Source organism: Lygodium microphyllum, chromosome 2, assembly GCF_053477565.2.
Source record: "Lygodium microphyllum isolate KBCC chromosome 2, Lygodium_microphyllum_v1.1.10, whole genome shotgun sequence".
Lineage (NCBI taxonomy): Eukaryota > Viridiplantae > Streptophyta > Polypodiopsida > Schizaeales > Lygodiaceae > Lygodium > Lygodium microphyllum.
This window is the reverse complement of record NC_141136.1, coordinates 81588240-81608512: the sequence shown is the minus strand read 5'-3', so window position 1 is coordinate 81608512 and position 20273 is coordinate 81588240. Positions and strand designations below refer to the sequence as shown.

The window sequence follows — 20273 nt, the reverse complement described above, 5'->3', positions numbered from 1 at the left end:
AATAACCCTAACCTTTCTTGTTAAAATCAAAACGCATGATAATTTGAAGGATAATTTACATAGGACCTACTAGGATTTACATCAAGGAATAATGCCTACAACCTTTTGTCTAAGTGTTTGAATTTCATGCTTTAATAAGCCATGCAATCTTTTCCAAACGTAACTTGACGAAATGAAATTTGCGAATATGTAACATGCGACCTTTAGATACAACAACATAAAAAATGAAGTTCATGCAACACTAAGGCTAGTGATGATTTAATCCATTTCCAAGCATCTTTTTCCATGCAACTTACAAGACCGGAGTTCATTTTCATGCCATGAAATGGAAGTTAACATTTTCCTCGTGTGAATCATAATGAAGGGAATTATTGACTAAATGCAAGATACTCCTTTCCTTCACGGCCAATGAACTTAACAATTTCATTCCTTTGCCCTGAGTAATAGGCGTTTAGACTCATTAATTTGAAAATGCACCAAAATAGCAACATGCAGCTAATCTCCTAAGACAGACAACTTTAGAAATGCAAATGTTCCAATTTCATGGCATGCACCAACCTTGTCTAATGTTTAAAGAGATAATTTATCAAGTGTACTTTTATCTCTACCACATGCATTAATGATAAGTGCAAAATGCATTCTCCCTTATGGAATAAGCGTGCCTAAAACATTTCTCTATGGGGGAATAAACTCGAAAAACCTGGACTTGTGGGCTTGGGGAGATGTCCACGTGAATGTTAGGAGAAGAACCTCCTGCAAGCGCGCCTTGCGACTTCTTGGGGGCCATCATAGGCGTGATTACGGACTTCCGGTTTGCCTTTACCCTTATGCGATCGGTGAATTTCCTCAGCCTTGGTAAGCAACCTCAAGATCTTGCCCTTCTCCCTCATATGCAGGAGATCCCTTCATTGAAATGCGGATCCTTGAGAATAGCGGGGCTTGCGGGATTTGGGCTTATGGAAGGGCTTGTGGGGTTGGAGCTTTGTTTATGGGAATGGGGCTTTTACGAATGGAGCTGCGGGAATGGAGCTTTTCGAAAAAGCTTATGGGAATGGGGGCTTTACGAGAAGGTTTTTTTCTAAAACACCCGGGGTGGCCACGCGAAAACAGGCCTTAAGGAAGCCCCCTTATGGAAGCTTCCAGGGAAGCTTCTATACTTCAGAAGCTTACATGGAAGAGAAAGGGAATTTGTAGATTAACATCCCGCGGGGGGGGGGGGGGGAGAAAAAAACTTATGGTTGGCTTCGTCAGGGAAATGACGGCAGGCTGACGGCCTATGGCGGCCCAAAATGGCGGTGTTGGCGGACTGGCCTGGGCGGCGACCTCCACGTCTAGGGCGGCAGTTCACCATCCTCTCCTTCTTTCCGTGTCACGGCAACCCCTTTCTCCTCTTGTGCAGCACGGCCACGTTCGTCAGCTGATAGCCTATCGACTGCTCCTCATGCACATGCGGCATACTTCCCCTCACAGTAGCATCTCCCGTCCTTCTCCCCAAGGCTAAGGGAGGTTTTTATAGCCTAAGGGGGGAGGGAAGATGGTAGCCACCACGTGGCCCTGCATGGCTTCCTCCCCTAGACACCACTTCACTATATCACAATCTTCTCCCATTCCCTTCCCTCCAGCTACGCATCGGCTAGGGGAATTAATTTTTTTTTGCATTAATTTGATCATTATCCATTTTACCCCCTCCCAAGAGGATGTTTTCCTGCGGTTATGCGGACTTCAATCCCCCCGGGCTCGTTTTCACAATGCGGAGGCCTCGTTTTTGCACGTGCGGGGTACGGGTTAAACTGCTGGAAAATACAATGCGGGAGATAGGTTTTACGTGGCGTGCAGGGAGTGAAGTTTGGTAATATTTTCGAGTGGGAATATTACAATAGCTGACATAAACATTACTCGAAAGATCAAGAATCGTTTCCAAGATTCGTTATTTTGCCATAACTCAAAAACATACATTAACCAATGGAAAAAAACATGTCCTAGGCTGCATTAAAAAATATTTTTCTTAAGATTACGTCATATTCTATACTAATGTGTGCTCTGATACCATGTGTCCGCCGCTGCCAGTCTCAATCCGAGGCGCACCTTTTAGTAGTCCATCAATAGGTTTTCCAAAAATGATGCCGTCTGGTGCTCCCTTGGAATGTCACAGGGTTTGTCACTTAGGCCCTACTAAGTCTACTTCTCAACGGGAGAGTTCCAATCGAACACACTAGGATCGACCTGAATTTTTAGGTTCCTAAATCAGACGAGTCTCCTAACAGCTAGCTAGCATCAGTAATTTCGAGTTTCCACTTTTACAGGATTACTCGATCTGAAGTGGACTTGCCATTGTACTTGGTTCAAAGAGAATGGGAGACGAAGGAAAGTGCGGTACATCAACCCTTTTGCCCATAATGCAAAATCTCATTCCATCCCCCTAAAATAATGCAAGTCGGTTCTACCTAACAACTAGTTGGTCAATTTATCATCTTCCTATTTCTATTGCTGATTTAGAAAAGCTCATAGCTAATCGGGACCATCCTATCGTTGAACAAACCCATCGGGGGTTACACCCACCTGCTTTCCTTTGATGTTGATAGAATCATCTTTAGTCCAGCCCCCTAAAACAATGCAAGTCGGTTCTACCTAACAACTAGTTGGTCAATTTATCGTCTTCCTATTTCTATTGCTGATTTAGAAAAGCTCATAGCTAATCGGGACCATCCTATCGTTGGACAAATCCATCGGGGGTTACGTCCACCCGCTTTCCTTTGATGTTGATAGAATCATCTTTAGTAATTTAAATACCTACAACACATTTACTGGAACATATACAATCAACATCCTTAATTAGTCCGTTAAATCACAAGTTCCTTCATGTAATTTATCTCACGAACACGCATACAATTCAAACAACCCTTCAGTCAAAATAAAATTTTTAATTATACTGGAAGTTTTTTTTACAATTTTCATCTTTTCGACCTTGCGGAAGATATACAGAATTCCACAAGGATATTATGCCTACCAAGATTCCACCCTTGTAACTAGTATTTAGGGTTCCAAGATCCCATCCTGGGGTCACGAAGGGGCTCGTTAGATTCTAGGAGTAATGCAGATTTTACAGCCAGAGCCCCCCTTGGCATCCACATCTCCTATTGCCCAAGGCTATCCCTATGGACAGGCCTTTCGCTATGGAGCCGATCTAAGCCTCTCAAAGTGATAACCATGACACCCTTGGAGTAGGGTCCCATAGAGCTAGCTTAGGGGTAGCCTAGCGCAATCTTTCCTTTTATCATGTTTGTAATTAGAGAGCTAGATTCTAGCAAACACAAATAATCCTTTCAAACAATGATAATCACATTATTGTGCAGTTCACAGCTTCCATAGCCAAGGTAGACCTTATCCTAAGGTAACCTTACATTCTAATGAGGATTCTCCTCCCTATAAAGAAGTGTTGAGTACATCTCTTACAACATGTTAAGCAAGGCATGACTTTCCTGTTTGGGCTATCTTACCCAACATAAGCGAAATTCCAAGTAATATATTGTGCCAATAACTTAACGAGATGACCTACAGATCCTTTAAAATAAAGTTTCACTTTTTAAGCATTAGTCAATACTTCACTTTGTCGCATTTGACAATAATTATATCGAGTTATTTTACTAATCTCGAGTGCGCATAAAGTCATATGTGCAATAACTTCTTGCAACTATTTCCATCATGATTCTATGATTTAGAGTCTCAATTAATCTAACTACTAATGATAGGGATTAATCGTTTATGCATGTGGTAGTATGCTTTCTAAATGAAATTGTCAATTCGTGTAGTGATACAAAGGCTAACATTTATTTTTTTGTAGAAATTCAACATAAACCTTATTATTTTATGTGGTGAAATAATAGCCTAGTAGTGAATAACCTGGTTTGGCAGGATGGCATTGGGAATTTCATCTTTACTCATGCTTACATTCACCACACACGATGTTCCGTTTTGGTAGTGGTAACTCTGGCAACCCTGAGCACTCTCATATCTCCGGCAATACCCGTTCTTTGACTGGTCGCGGTGGTTCTCATGGTCTTTTCACCTTATCGCTTTGGAGCCATCGTTCATAAGTGGATTCGAGAGATAAAGAAGGAGGAATGAATTTGGAATGGGAGAGTGTAAGAGAAGATGGCTTAGTCGATGATTGAGATAGGGGGTTGAGAGCTAACTCTCTCCCTCGTAGCCTCTTGGGGTAACTTCTCTCTCTCTCTCTCTCTCTCTCTATCTCTCTCTTCATCTCGCAACCTCTTGGAGGGGTATCCTTTTACCTCTCTCTCTACCTTCCTCTCACAGCCTCTCGGGGTCTCCTTGTGCTTTTCTAAACTGCTCCCCATGCCTCTTATTTATAGCTAAATTAGAGAGGAAGGGTTAAGGCTAAGAAGAAGAGCTCTTTATGGAGGGGATCTTGGCAAAGTCAGCAATGTGATGCTCAAATCACAAATCTGATGGTTTCATTGGCTCTGAAAGAGAGGTAAAACCCTGCCATGCTGGGACACTTGGTCAGAAATCTCCCAGATCACTCCTTCTTCTTCTCCCTGTTCGGAGTGCTATTTGCTGCTTGTAAACTGCGATCGCGATGAGTGTGATTTCACCAATCCTTTCTTTTGCATTAAATCTCCAAAACTGGCTGAAAAAACCACTTATTATTATTTTTACATGACACCTTGTTCTATATGTTTCCATATCTTTTTTAGATATTTACACAAAAAATATACACAATATAAAAAATATGCTAGTTTTGTCTAAAAATCTAGTATTTTTGGTCCATCCATATTATACACATTGACACTAATGACTAATATGGCTCATAACTCTCATTCATGTGGTAACTTCCGTGATGGGTGGCTATAGTCCTTGTTAATCTAGAAAAAATGTCGGGTTATGATCCTCATTAATTTTTTAAAAAAATTGCTAGTTAGTTAGTTATTAATGTTAGTTAGTTTTTACTTTAGTTAGTAACCTTACTAACTTACTAATTGACTAACTAACTTTCGAACTAACCAACTAACTTTTAATTGCGTCTCTTGCCACTTTCTATTTTAAGATAATATGTCTACTATCACCATTGAGAAAATCCTTGGCTTTCTTACAATTAGCAAGCCTCTTGCCACTTTCTGTTTTAAGGCATTCAATCAACTTCATTTCCTTAGGGATATAATATGTTGGCCATTCTTCTTTCCTAGAAGCAAGCACCCTCTTAGTCTAGTTAGCTTCCTCCTCATTGAGGTTCCGTCTTCTTCTCATTTTAAGTCCATCAATCTAGTAAAGGACCCTTTCATCCCACAGGTCCTTTTGTCGTCAAGTTACCCAATAGTAAAGTTTTTTTGCCATTTTGGGGTCGCTTAGAGCTATTCCATTTTTATACGGTCCTCCAAATGCACACCATATTGCATTGTTTATCATCTCTTTCCATAATCCAACGATCGTTTTGACTACAATCAAGTTAGGGATCTTGATTTGTGTATAGTGGCATAAAAGGATATCCCAACAAGAGAGGTCATGCCGACATCCTCCTAGGATTTTGCTCACACCGAAATATAGCATCTAACTATCATTACCCATGGTTGCAATGAGTCTACCCTTCTAGTGAGCTGAAAAATTAGTTGATCAACCTTCACTTAGAGACCTTGGTAGCCTAAACCACCTTTAGCTTTGGGAGATATTACTAGATCCCAAGCCACTATCTTTACGTGCACCCTAACAGCCTGCACTTGCACGGAGTGCTAAATATACATGGTCTTAATTGTTTAGTGGACCCGACTTACCTCCTTTGGAGAAGAAAAAAGAAAGGGGCGGGGAAGGCGGCGGGACAGAGCGCGGGGAAGGGGCCGGTAAGAGGAGTTTTGGATCTCTCTGGTCACGTATTATCACTGGCGGTGGGGCAACCCGTTGGTGGGGTTATCGGTCCTCCACTGCCCCCCCCGGGCGGAAGGATTCCACTGCCTCTGCAGCACCGAGTGGTCGGATTCTCTCCCTGAAGCTTCAATCGCAGCGTAATGCTCCACCCAAATAACAAACAAGGTCAGCCTCCTCCACTTGCCTGCTATTCGAATCATCGGATAGCATCCATCAATATTGGGCATGTTTCGTCATGACACGTACCGGGAATCTAAACGGAGCTAACTTGCTCACAGGCCTTTGCGGTGCCGACGTACAATCACTTGCAAGCCCTCAACTGAAGCTACCTAGGTTACCCTCTAGGGTTCAGCTACCTATCAGTCCTTCAAAGAGCAGGGTTCGCTGCATGGGGGAAAGAGCTCCTACAGCGACCCTGACAAACCTTTCGATACCCCAGCAATGGGACTCAACAGACGGCATTGTGATCGTCGATCATGGCTCGAGGCGTTCTCAATCCAATTCTATGCTGAGTACGTAATCATCATCATCATCATCATCATCTTGCATTTCCATAATCAGCACGACAGTTCAAACCTTTTCCAATGCACTTTGTTGCTATACATTAGCGATGATTTATGAGAGCTTTGTTTTCCTTGAAAGGCAAAAATCAAACTGTAGATGAGTTTTTCCGTTACCGCAGATGTGTTTGTTGAACTCTTCAAGGAGAAGACTGGATTTGTGAATGTGGAGCCAGCTCATATGGTAATGGTCTTCCAATCATCCCTTAGAAAAAACAGCGGACCAGTACGAGAAACTGTTGCCTCTTTGCGTACTATGCTTAAAGTTTTATTATTCCAATGCATTGCGTTCTACAGGAGTTAGCAAGTCCTACAATTGAAGAAGCCTTTACGAGATGTGTCCACCAAGGTGCTAGCAGGGTTATTGTTGCTCCATATTTTCTCTCCCCTGGTCGACATTGGGACAAGGTTTGGTTCAAGTTTCTCTCGTATCTACTCCTAATTTGGGTCTAATTCTGTAGTACAAGTTTTAGTTGAATTGTATCACAAAGAAGTAAACTAATATGAATCAAGTGCCTTTCAACAGGATATCCCAGCATTGACAGCTGAGGCAGCAAAATTGCATCCAAATACAACATACATTGTGACTGCACCTATTGGTGTGCATGACCTTATTGTGGTACGTGTAAACTCTATAAATGTGTGATGCACGTCGTGAAGAATTTTTGACTACACAATTCTCTCTCCATCCATGTGGTGTCTAACGGCCTTTTTAGTTTATTGGGTTGACATGAATGGCATGTGGTACTTCTCAAGCCTCATCGAAAAGTTAATGCTTTTACCCTCTTCTTGAATAGGTGGTCTCTTAAGACTATTGGATGAATACTTTGCATAAGTCCTTACATCTGAATATATTCTCAAATACAGATTGCCAGAGAGGATTTGTTGCACCAACAAGCAAGATTGTAGGTTTAAACTTTATATGGTTTCCTTTGAAAGTTTCATGGTCGTTGTGTATGTGGCTACATGAACATTTTAATCTTTTGTGAGAACCATGTTGAACATCCTGCTAATCGAGTACCTTTGCATTGAGTTGGAGTTTCTCCTCCTCTGATGATAACAATGAGGGTCTAGAGTCTGAGAGCTAAGCAGGCAACCTGAAGCATATGTTTGGAGCCAAAATGCTGCACATTGCCACCCTATGCTTTCATTATGCTGACCTGAATGCTGAAAGCATTAACTTGGCAGGGGTTGTGTGTAGATGATTAAATATCCTTAATCACACTTGTAGAATAACAAAAAAGGGCAAGGGGTTGTGTGATGAATGATTTAATATCCTTAATCTCACTCGTGAAATAACTGAAAAGGAAAAATGTTTGGACAGGAGAACCTGGCTACTGCAAGCCCTGCTGCTGTGAAGGGTGGGCACCACCTGTGGTCTGGGCTTGTGGTGGTTGAGGCTTTGAAGTTTGGCCTGTTGCCTTGCCATTGCCCTGATGGCAGTGGGCTTTGGTGAATCCATCATCTATCACAGGGGTCTTGAGTGACCTCCTGCTGAGCAGCCTCCTGCCCCAACAGAGTCAGTTGGCCACTAATGACCAAACACATGACATTGTAGACATTGGTCTGGCTGTTGGAGCAAAATGTTGACCGGAGTGGGTGATTAACAACTCAAATGCCTGGTCATTGACGTGAGAAGTATCACATAGGACTTAAACAAGACTTGGGACTGTGCTGGAGGGACACACTGATTATGCAACCATGCACACGTTCCATTGAAGGCGTGACTTGTTAGAAAGTTGGTCATCTGTGGGATGGGGCAGTTTATGCAGTTATATCATGTTTAGGAGCAGGCCGGCCAACAATGTTGCAGTTGCCAGCAGTTTGGGCAGGATTCCCAGTAAGTTGGGCAGGCTGGACAGGGTTGCGATGTGTCAGGCTGCATCTTTTGCAGCAGTTATTCATTATACAATACTTTGCCAAGTGCACAAGGAGTACAGTGTCTACAAGATGTGGAGTTTTTCAACCCTTACTTCTCTTCTTCTCACTTCCCTGGGATGCTTGGTTTGACCACCTCAACTATGAGTACGTTTGGAAGGCAGCTTGTGACCACAACTTTTATGTGGATCGCCAAATGTAGGGTGAGCCATTTGCCATGTGTATATTGTATCTGTGGTAAACGACATAGAGATGCGATTCCCAACAAGGCTTCAAGATGGGCAAACGAGCCCTTAGAGCTTGTTTCTACAGATTTTTGTGGACCTATGCTGATGGAGTCCCTTTAGGGGAGTCTTTACTTTATGTTGATTGTGGATGATTACAACAAGATGACAAGGGTGTGCTTTCTGCATTGAAATTTGAAGCTTTCTCTCACTTTAAGGATTAGCTCATATTTGAGGAGAATCATTTAGCACGGAAGCTTAAGACAGTGATATCCGATAGGGGTGGAAAGTTTGTCTCCAATGAATCAGCTCGGTTTTATGCGGATTGAGGGATTTATCAAGAATATACCTATACCAATACTCCTCACACAAGAGAAGGGCATATTGGAGCAGAAGAATAGGAGTGCGATTGAGATAGCTTGGACCATGATGGAGCATCATCAAATATCTCAATGTCTATGGGCCAAAGTGGTAGCCAGTAGCCACAACAGTTCATATTCTAAATTGGTCCCTCACGTTCACCGTTGTGGTATGATTTCTTTTTAGAAATTTTGGATTAAAACTAGATGTTTCTTATTTTAGGGTATTTGAGTGTGATGCATATATTCACATCCCAAAGAAGCAAAGTGATAAGTTTGAGCGGGCTTCCAAAAGATAGGTGTTTGTTGACTATAGCTCTTAGTCATAAGGGTACAAGATTTTTGATTCCATCTCAAGGGATATCTATATGAGTTGAGATGTGTAGTTCGTTGAGTTTCCATTCACAAAGGGGGTTGAGGAGCAATTCTTGGAGATCCAAGTGGGTGATAGTTGGGTATTTGAGTTAGTGCTTGTGGAGCCTATGCCTTTTGAGGCTCCATTTACAAATTGAGGAGATTGCTTCTCCATTAAATCCCCATTAGTGGATGTTTCGGAGACTTCAACAAGAGGTGAGAGTGACGAGGAAAGTATCGGCTTCCTTGTTAGGCTCGCGAGATACTCTGTGATGTAGGGATTGTGGGGCTTCACAAGGAGTGGCAGTCGTAGGATGGCGTGCGGGGATCTTAGAGAAACTAGACATACTCCACCTAGCTTATTTACACTAATTGTGGTTTAATGACCCGTGCTATGTAGGATAGGGAGTTGACATCAGTAAAGGAGGCATTATAGTCTGATCATTGGTGTAAGGCCATGGAGCAAGAGTTGGAGTCCATTGAGCAGAGCAGATCACAACAAGAGCCACGTCAGTTGCCACGTGGCAACAGATTGTGCAATCGGTTAGTAGTTTGTGCAGTTGGACAGTTTTATTATTATTTTATGCAGTTGGTTGCATTTATTGTAGCCGACTTGGTGTGCGGCACTATTCTTTTCTAGCTATTTATAGTCAGTTGGTGGTACACTCTCCATTCTGATCTGACATCTGATAGAGTTGGTCTGCTGAGATTGACAATGTGCGAGCTAACAGAGATCAAGGTTCTCAAGGCGGAGACACATGCAAATATTTTCTCTGCACCCGTGTATATTTTTGCACTCCTATACAACATACTACACTGCAGATTTTCTGCATTACATTGTCTCCTTTTCTCTCTCTCTCTCTCTCTCTCTCTCTCCGCTTTGTGTTCACTCTCAATCTGTGTCCTACGCTTCCGCATCGTTGTACTCTGACATGGTATTAGAGCGGTGAAATCGGACGGGACTGATTGAAGAACCTACGTAAAGAGGAGATTTCAGCACGACACAAGTCTGCGTTTTTAGCATTCGAGGGCGAGCGGGAGGGCTTCACATTGGAACAAGGCTGAAGCGAGTGTGGGCATGTGGAAAAGGAGTCCGGCTGGTGAATTTGCTATAGGTTATTGCTGTTCGAAGGGGAGGAAGGTTGTGTTTTAGGCCTTCCACTGCAGATTTTACCTTTTCATTGCCTCCAGCGGGGTTGAAGAAGGTTCGGGAAGCCGATGCAACAGCCCTAATAGGCTGTGTTTACACAGTCAGAGGGGGACTGATTTTGCATTTGTGCAGGCATTGCAGGCGAACATGTCTATAGAGATTGATTTGGAGTTCAGGCGATCATGGATAGGAAGGTGCTTGTCCTACCGACTCTTCTATCAGATCGGAAGCTTGATGGTGACAATTACCGCATCTGGCGGGTGATGATGTTGGTCATTCTAGAGTCTTATGATTTGGTAGAGCTTGTGATGGAGGAGAATAACAGGCCCTCAGTAAGAGATGAGTCCAAACTCTCTTCCAATGCTCGTGTGGAGTTGACCAAGGCCCAGTCTCATTGGGACAAACTGAATGCTAGGATTCGTTCTTTTTTTTTTTCTGTCTTGCACTACAGGCGTGATAGCTCACATCGAGCACTTGATGGCGGCTCGAAAGATATGACTGGAACTCGATTAGACGTATAACTGGATGATCCTGATGAAGAGCGTTTCTTTGGAGGTGCAGATGCGGACCTTGTCCGTGAATAAGTCTTCTTTGCTTTGAGAATACAGCAACAAGCTTCAGCAGCTTCAAATGCAGGTTCAAAATGTGGGGAAGTCTATTTTCTCCGAAGACATGGCGATCACTTTATTGTCGCAATTGCCGCCACGATTCGGTACCTTTTATTCCGCTCTTATTGCATTAGGGCGGAGTCGACTCTTCGGTGGGAAGAGTTGGTTCCTATGGTCTTGGACCAAGAGGAACAATTGAAGGGACAAAATGCTTTCAAATCAGAGGCATTGGTTGGTCAAGCGTCTGAGAAGAAGGGGAAGAACCAAAAGAGGAAGGAGAACAACAAATCCAAGAAGGACAAGGAGAAGGAATCGACTTGCCATATTTGTGGTACGACTGGTCATTGGAAGAAGGATTGCCCCGACAAAGACAAGAAGGACACCAAGAAGAAGGACACAAAGGATTCTGGAGCGGTGGCTGCACCCTCGTCAGCTGCTTTTTTACACTTATAGTAGTCATTGAGGACTCTACATCGAAGACTTCTGATGCTGCGATGATAGCTCCCCAGGATTGAGAGTGGATCGTGGATAGTGGTGCCTCATGGCACATGACTCCTTCTCCTGTTGGTGTTGCCCATTTGTGACGCTCGCGTAGGCAAATTCTCATTGGAGACAACTCTTCTGTGTCTATTGTTGCGCGGGGTGAGATGCAGTTGATTCCAGATGGAGGTGGTGGTACCCACACTTCTGAGGCGTTGCATGTGCCAGGTTTGTGATATCATTTGTTTTTGGTCCATAAGATTTGTTCTCTTGGTCTCTTGGTGGAGTTTGACAGTGATGCTGTTCGAGTCCTTGATTGTGGATCGGGGAAGGTTCTCTCTTCTGGGTTTGAGGAGAATGGCATCTACAAATTGAAGTCTTCTATAGCACCTTTCTTCTTCTTATCTCTTAGATAGAGTTCGAGCTATGGCATGCTCGGTTTGGCCACCTGAACTATGAGTACCTTCGGAAGGCGTCGCCAAGATCATTTGTTCGAGGTTTGGACATAGTGGTGAGCCATCAGCCATGTGTCTCTTGCATTCGTGGGAAACTGCATCGGGATGCGATTCCCAACAAAGCTTCGAGGCGATCTACATCACCTATGGAGCTTATATCTACGGATCTTTGTGGCCCGATGAGGACCGGGTCTCTGAAGGGGAGCTTATACTTCATGTTGATCGTAGATGACTACAATAGGATAGCTTGGGTCTATTTTTTGACATTGAAGTCGGAGGCTTTCTCTCACTTGAAGGATTGGCTTCTCTTTGAGGAGAATCGATCTGGCCGGCGATTGAAGACCTTGCGTTTAGACAAGGGCGGTGAATTTGTGTCTAATGAGTTTGCTTGTTTTTATGCAGATAGGGGCATTTACCAAGAGTTTGCTAACACCAACACTCCTCAAGAGAATGGCATTTTGGAGCGGAAGAATAGAAGTGTCATTGAGATGGCTCCCACCATGATGGAGCACCGACAGACACCTCAGTTTTTGTGGGCCGAGGTCGTGGCTACTGCAGTTCACATTCTCAATCGATCTCCCACTTCGGCTATTGATAGGATGACACCTTTTGAGGCTTACTTTGGGACTAAGCCTGATGGCTCTTATTTTTGAATCTTTGGGTGCGATGCCTATGTGCACATTCCAAAGATGTAGCGTGACAAGTTTGAGACGGCTTTTCGCCGATAGGTTTTTGTTGGCTACAGCTTCCAGTCCCAAGGTTATCGTCTGTTTGATCCCGTCAAGTGGGATGTCTACACAAGCCGAGATGTGCGGTTCGTGGAAGTTTCGGCCATAGAGGGGGGTGAGAAGCACCTTGTCCTTGGAGATCTAGGGGAGAGTTGGGCTCCCGAGATAGTTCCTTTGAAGCCAAAGCCTCTTGATGGAGCTTCTTCTTCTAATTCAGAGTCTTCTCTTCCACCGGCCATCCCAGTGGAGCTGTCGTCGGTGGATGTTCCCGAGTCTTCAGTAGATGGAGAGCGATGGGGAGAGGTCTGGCCTCCTCGTTGGGTTCGTGACACACTCTGCGATTCAGGGATCAAAGGGTCCCTGAGTGGGAACCGCAGGATGGACCATGGAGGGCATGACAGACCCATGCACATTATACAGAGCATGTTTGCTCTAACTATTGTTTGATGACCCGTATATGCAGGATCGAGAGCCCACTTCAGTGAAGGAAGCTTTGCAGTTTGACCATTGACAGATGGCTATGGAAGCTGAGATGGAGGCTATTGAGCGGAATGGCACTTGGTCTCTTGAGCCTCGTTCCTCTCACAAGAAGGTGATTGGCGTCAAGTGGGTCTTCAAGACCAAGTTCCTTAGCGATGGTTCTTTGGACAAGCACAAGGCTCGCCTTGTTACTAAAGGTTTTGCTCAGCGCCCGGGCATTGACTTCCATGATACTTTTGCTCCCACTGCTCGTATGGCGACTATTCTCGTTGTTCTTGCCTTGGCTGGCCATAGGAGATGGCCTGTCTATTAGTTGGATGTGAAGTCAGCCTTTCTCAATGGTGACTTGTAGGAGGAGATCTATGTTGAGTAGCTTATTGGCTTTGGATCCTCGGATGGGAAAGTTTATAGGTTGAAGAAGGCCTTGTATGGCCTCAAGCAGGCTTCGCGTGCATGGAACGAGAAGATCAACTCGTTTCTTTAGTCGAAGTTGGGATGTTGGCACTCCAAGGCCGATCTGCAGCTTTATGTGCACACTTCCGAGGCTGGTCGTGTGTTGTTTGTGTTGTATGTTGATGATTTGATTCTGACAGGGGATCATGCACAGAAGGTCCAAGAGATCAAGATAGCTTTACATCAAACGTTCGAGATGACAGATTTGGGGCTTCTTCATTTTTTCTTGGGTCACGAGATTTGTTAGTCTCAGAGGGGGATTTTTATCTCTCAGCAATGATACATTCAGGAGCTTTTGGTGACTTTTGCGATGGAGACTTGTCGGACCATTCTACTCCTATGGATCCGAACTGGAAGGCCACTTTACACTCCGATTCTCCCTTGACGGATGCTTCCCACTTCCGTCAGTTGATTGGATCCTTGATTTGGCTACTCAACACTCGTGTTGATCTTTGTTTTACTGTGGGTCTTTTGGCGGGGTTCACAAGTGAACCCAAACAGGTGCATTGGCAGGCTGCCCTGTGGATTCTTCGGTATTTGAGGGAGACCTCTGACGTAGGGATTTCTTATCCATTAGGTACCGACGCTTTCGATCTTGTTCTTGCAGGTTGGAGCGACTCAGATTGGATTGGCAATGTGGACCACTGGTGGTCTACTACAGGTTAGTGTTTTACCTTGGGTACAGGTGTTATCTCTTGGATTAGCAAGAAGCAGTCCATGGTAGCCCTTTCTTCTACTGAGGCGAGGTGTCGGGCCGCGTCTTCCACCACATGAGAGGTTGTGTGGCTTCGGCGATTGTTGGAGGAGCTTGGCTGCCCTTAGCCTTGTCCTACTCTTGTACGGTGCGACAATGAGAGTTGCATTGCCTTGTTCCGGAATCCTGTAATCCATGCCCGGATGAAGCACATTGAGATGTGGTATCACTTCATTCGGGAGAAGCTTCTGGATGGGACCATTGATGTGGAGTACTGTAAGATGGAGGATAATCTTGTGGATTTGTTCGTGAAGGTGCTTCCCCAAGCTCTTCTTCGGAGACATGCCCGATCCCTTAGTCTTTGACCTGTCCAAGATTTGAGAGGGGGTGTTAGCGAGTCATTCCCTGGCCACGTCAGCAGTACGGACAGCAGAGGTGCCACGTCAGCAGAGGAGGTCACAGCAGGAGCCATGTCAGCTGACACGTGGCAGCCGACTGTGTAGTTAGTCAGCAGTTTGTGCAGTCGGACAGTTTTATTATTATTTTATGTAGTCAACTGCATTTACTGCAGCCAACCTGGTGCGCAGCACTATTCTGTTCCGGCTATTTATAGTCAGTTGATGGCACACTCTCCTTCATTCTGATCTGACATCTGACAGAGTTGGTCTGCCAAGACTGACAGTGTGCGGGCTGACGGAGATCGAGGTTCTCAAGGCAGAGACACACGCAGATATTTTCTCTGCACCCGTGTATATTTCTGCACTCCTATATAGCATAATACATTGCAGATTGTCTACATTACACTGTCTCCTTTTCTCTCTCTCCTCTTTGTGTTTGCTCTCTCTCAGTCTTTGTCCTACGCTTCTGCATTGCTGCACTCTGACAACCTTGTGCCTTGGCCTGCTCATCGAAAGGTAATTGTAGTTAAGTGGATCTTTAAGACCAAGTATCTTAGTATGGCACACTCGACAAGCACAAGGCACAATTGGTTGCCTTTGTACAATGGCCAGGTGTTTGCTTCCATGATACTTTTGCCCCCACAGTTTGTACGGCCACCATTTGAACAATATTTGCCCTTGCCATCCATAGGAGATGGCCGATTTACTAGTTGGATGTTAAGTTGGTGTTCTTGAATGGCGACTTTAAGGAGGAGATTTATGCTTAGTAGCCTCCTGGATTTTCTACCTTAGATAGTACAGTATACAGGTTAAGAAGGCCTTGTAAGCCTAAGATAGGCTTCATGTGCTTGGAATGAGAAGATAAACTCATTCCTTTGAGGTTGGGGTATCAGAAATCTACCTCCAATCCAAATTTATATGTCCACACGTCGATTGGAGGGCATGTAGTGTTTGTGCATTATGTGGACGATCTCATTTTGATAGGTGACCATGCCCAAATGGTCAAGTAGACCAAGGAGGCACTCTATGAGAAGTTTGAGATGAGAGACATGGGGCTTCTTCACTTCTTTGTAGGTCATGACATATGGCAGACTAAGAGGGAGATCTTTTTGTCCCAGCAATGCTATGTGTAGGAGCTCTTGACCACCTTCAAGATGTAGGAGTGTTGGATCATTTCTACTTGCACGGATCTGCACTGGTAGGCTACGGCTCATATAGATTCCTTGTTGGTGGATGCTTCTCGATACAAACGGTTGATTGGGTCATTGATTTGGCTGCTAAATACTCGCATTGATTTGTGCTTTCCAGTTGGTTTGCTTGTAGGCTTTATGACTGAATTTAAGGAGGTTCATTGGCAAGTTGCCTTATGGATATTGCAGTTCTTGAGGGGGATCCCCGATCTAGGCATCTTATCTAGTAGGTGCAAGTGGTTCAGCTTTGGTGTCATGAGGTTGGACATATTCAAACTGGGTTGGTGATGTTGATCACAAGCGATCAATGATAGGCTATTGCTTTCTTCTAAGTACAAGTGTGATTTCTTGGAGTAGCAATTTCATCTACAAAGACTGAGTAGTGAGTGGCTTGTTCTACCACTTGTGAGACAATTTGACTTTGGAGGTTGTTGGAGGAGCTTGGTTTCATAAACAAGGGCTACTACACTTCTATGCAATAATGAGAGTTGTATAGCCTTGGCACGGAATCCCGTATTCCATGCTAGGATGAAGCACATAGAGATTAAGTATCACTACATTTGTGTGGATGGGACCATTGATGTGGAGTACTACAAGATTTAGGACAATCTAGTAGTTTTGTTTACCAAGGCTCTTCCTCAGCCCGTTCTTTGTCATCATTCTAGATCCCTTATCCCTTATGTTGCATCTAGGATCCGAGAGGGGGTTGTTAGATTTGGTCACCTCTAGGGCGGGCATAGGCATGTACATTGCAGTGTAGGTCAGTTTATGCAGTCGTACCATGTTTAAGAGCAGGTTGGGCAGCAATTTTGCAGCTGCCAGTAGTTTGGCTAGGATTATGGGGAGGTTGGGCAGGCTGGATGGGGTGCACATTGTTGCCATGTGGTACGCTGCATTTTTCATGGTGGTTTTTCGTTATTTTAAATAGACGATCTGCCATCGGTGAAATTAGGATCTTGGCATTGAAAAAAAAAAGTATTGGCTAGTTGCTTGATCCATGCTATTTTATTTTCAGCTGGCCTGTTCATGCAGCTGACCTGATCATATTGTCTTATTATTTTCTGCCTATTTAGTCATGCTTGCCCTCGGGTCATAGTCTTTGTTTTTTATGTAGGTTGAGAGAGATCTCTACGTGGTTATTCTACACACACACACACACACTCTCTCTCTCTCTCTCTCTCTCCATATTCACTTATTTCTGTCAGTCTGGTCATATGCTTCTGCATTCATTGCACTCTAACAGGACTGTTGTACAACACTCTTGATCGAGGACATTGGAAGGAAACTTGCACAGAAATGGTGCCCCATCCATGATTGATATAGCACATCAATCGATGGTAGTGACAGGATGAAAGCACAGGCATCAATGCATGCTAACAGTGGGCATACAGCTGGGTAGTCAGTCAAGTGCAAGATACAGCTGATCTAGTTGCACAAACAGGCAGCAAACAATTATGAATGGCTGCACAGGTTGATGCATTGTGGAATGTGGATCCAGCTGCAGCAGTTCAGTGTTTTGGCTGACTGATTGGGACAAGTAAGTACGGCTGAGTTGGGCAGACTGAAAACATGGGTGATTAGCATCATAACCAACGACACTAATCAGCACTCAGACTGGTATACATTGGACAACAAGCATGTAATGGACATTTCGGACTTCTCTGCTCATTCCTTCTTCCCAAGGTAGTCCATTCCATCGAGTTGCAACTTCCTCTATCGACATGATAGGCTTTTGTCCATACGTTAGCTCTGTAGGTATATAACATGTAGTAGCACTATGAGTAGTGTGATCAGTCCACAAAGCGTAAGGAAGTAGCCTTGGCCACTCCTGTATCTTTCCTCTGTATGCTTTTGCGAGGGCCTTAATAATTGGTGGGTATCCTCTTTCACTCTTTCCATTTCCTTTAGGATTATTATATACTAATATGAGAGCAAGCTTAGTTTCCATCCTAGAGAAGAATCTCTAGCTTTATTTGCATCCAACTCTCCTCTATTAGCTGTGATCTTTCCCACATCCATATCGACATATTGTGTCTTCAAACAAGAACCTTCATATAGCGCTAGTAGCCTTTGTCCTCAAGGCTCGACCTTCAACTTGGTTTGTGAGATCTTCCTATGCAAGTACAATGTACTTCATTGGCCATAAACCCACAAGCATGTTTACTAAGTCCACAATCCACTTATGGTAAAGTTGGATGTGAATCATCATGGGGTCTAACAAAAGAATACATTTAACAAGTAGCACAAGTCTCCACAGACTGCAAGTCACCCCTATAGTATATACATGCCTTTGCACCAATCTCTCTCTTTTATCTTCTCAAATGTGGCCTAAACTACTTGATGACCAGCCCATGAGCTGTCATGAAACTCCTTCATAATTTGCAGTTGAGTACCTCTATCACATACTACTCACAGCGAGGTGCCTCTTCTATGCTTTGGGTGCTTCCATAGAAAATTGTTCTTTAAGAAATATCCATATGCTTTCCTTCGGATCCTAACTTTAAATCTGTCCACCCTTCTCTTCTTGCCAAAGTGCTCGAGTATTGTCCAATTTGCAGCCACTCACCTTCATACAACTCCTCTAAAAAAGTTTGAACTGAAGGGACATAACATAGATAGTCAAGTGCTATTCCTACACTTTCAATTTCTTCATCATCTGTAGCCATATCTCCTTCATCCTCATGTCTCATTCTTGAAAGCATATCAGCCAATTGGATTGTCTTTACTTGCTATTTGTCCAGATTCAAGGACTTAATACAAGCAATTTGACGAAGCATAGCGATGTTTGGAGTGGAATGGCCTGTTATCATACCAAAAAGCAGTAAGCAATCCATCTCTACAGTAAGTGGAGCTTCAATAAAATACTCTTTATCGCACTTCAAGGTTGTAACCATTGCCCACAACTCTCTTTTGATCATAGATACCTTCTTTGACGTTGATTCAGCACTTCAGCCTCAAATCTTATAGCATATCTATTTCCCTTCTCCTCGTTCTATCTGATGGCCCAACTAGTCCCTATAGGGCTCGTGTCAATGGTAATAAAGAAGAGTCTTTCATCTGTATAGTCAACCTTTCTCAATGTAGGCGTTGTCCGCAATTGTCCGCAACAAATTTTTTAGCTTTCTCATTGCCTTTGTATGCATTTTATCCCACTGAAAATTTTGCCCCTTTCTTAACAACTGATAAAGGGCATTTGCAATATGTGCAAAGTGTGGAATTGATATGAGATAAAACACACAAGCTCCCAAAAATTTATGTACCTCTGAAACTAATGTGCAAGTCTCATTCTCTCTCAATAGCTTAGTGGTTGGTCTAGCCTAGTGGTTCTGTCAGAAGTGGTGCAACAATGGAAGCATAGAAAAGTGCTGAAATAAACTGTTGAACATAAGACAAAAGAGAAAGAGAACAGAAGAACACTGCGAAGGAAGAAAACTTTGAGATGTGCTCGAAAAATGGAATCCCTATACCAAACATGAGAATGGAAGCATAGACAAGTGCTGAAATAAACTGTTGAACATAAGACAAAAGAGAAAGAGAACGGAAGAACACTGCGAAGGAAGAAAACTTAGAGATGTGCTCGAAAAATGGAATCCCTATACCAAACATGAGAATGACGCGGACAACAATGAGTCACTGGCTGTATGGGCACTGGCATTGGCTTCTCTCTCTAATAGGAAGACCACTTGAAGAATGATGATGATTGAGGAAGAGGAGGAGCCCCTGAATAAATAGGCCCAAAATATGCCAAATATAGCAGCTGGTTGGCCAGTATTCAATGCTGGACAACTCACACAAAATGCCACAAATGCCACACAAAAATCACTAAAATTATGCCTAAATAAAAGGTAATGTGCGGAGCCTTGATAGGCATGCATAGACTCACACATGAGCTAACAAATTTGCTAATAGGCTCTGCGTAAAGTGGTTTCTTGGTATAACACTTATTGCCTCTTATTCATTGAGATGCACTTGACGTACTCCTCTTGAGATATGGCTGCAAATCACTGCATTTTCAGCATCAGCAACTACATTTTTAGCTTCAGCACTTGCATTAACAGCATCAACAATTGTATTTTCAACATCTTCATCATCTTCCTACATTGCTTGTTTGCCTTGCAAACTTGGCTCTTCTTCTCCCTAAACAATAGCATATGTTGGATCTTGAAACTAGCCTTCCTTCTTAGAGAGGGTGGTAATTCCCCGATCATGCACTTAATTACAACAATGAGTAAATAAACATAAATTGAAACACAGTATCTTCAAAATCTTGGACAATGGACACCCCGATCATGACTTAATTACAACAATGAGTAAATAAACATAAATTGAAACACACACTTTATCTTCAAAATCTTGGACAATGGACACCCCGATCATGACTT

General features: G+C 43.6%; 1 protein-coding gene across 1 annotated transcript in view; it reads left to right on the top strand.

The window, feature by feature from the left end:
- Nucleotides 1-5833: 5833 nt before the first annotated feature.
- Nucleotides 5834-20273, top strand: part of SIRB (sirohydrochlorin ferrochelatase B) — a 27758-nt gene continuing 13318 nt past the window's right edge. The window contains exons 1-5 of the mRNA XM_087665858.1: nucleotides 5834-6045; nucleotides 6159-6392; nucleotides 6563-6624; nucleotides 6738-6848; nucleotides 6967-7059. Of these exons, the coding sequence (XP_087521984.1) occupies nucleotides 6021-6045; nucleotides 6159-6392; nucleotides 6563-6624; nucleotides 6738-6848; nucleotides 6967-7059 (525 nt within the window). The 5' untranslated portion in view covers nucleotides 5834-6020. The remainder of the gene's footprint in view (nucleotides 6046-6158; nucleotides 6393-6562; nucleotides 6625-6737; nucleotides 6849-6966; nucleotides 7060-20273) is intronic.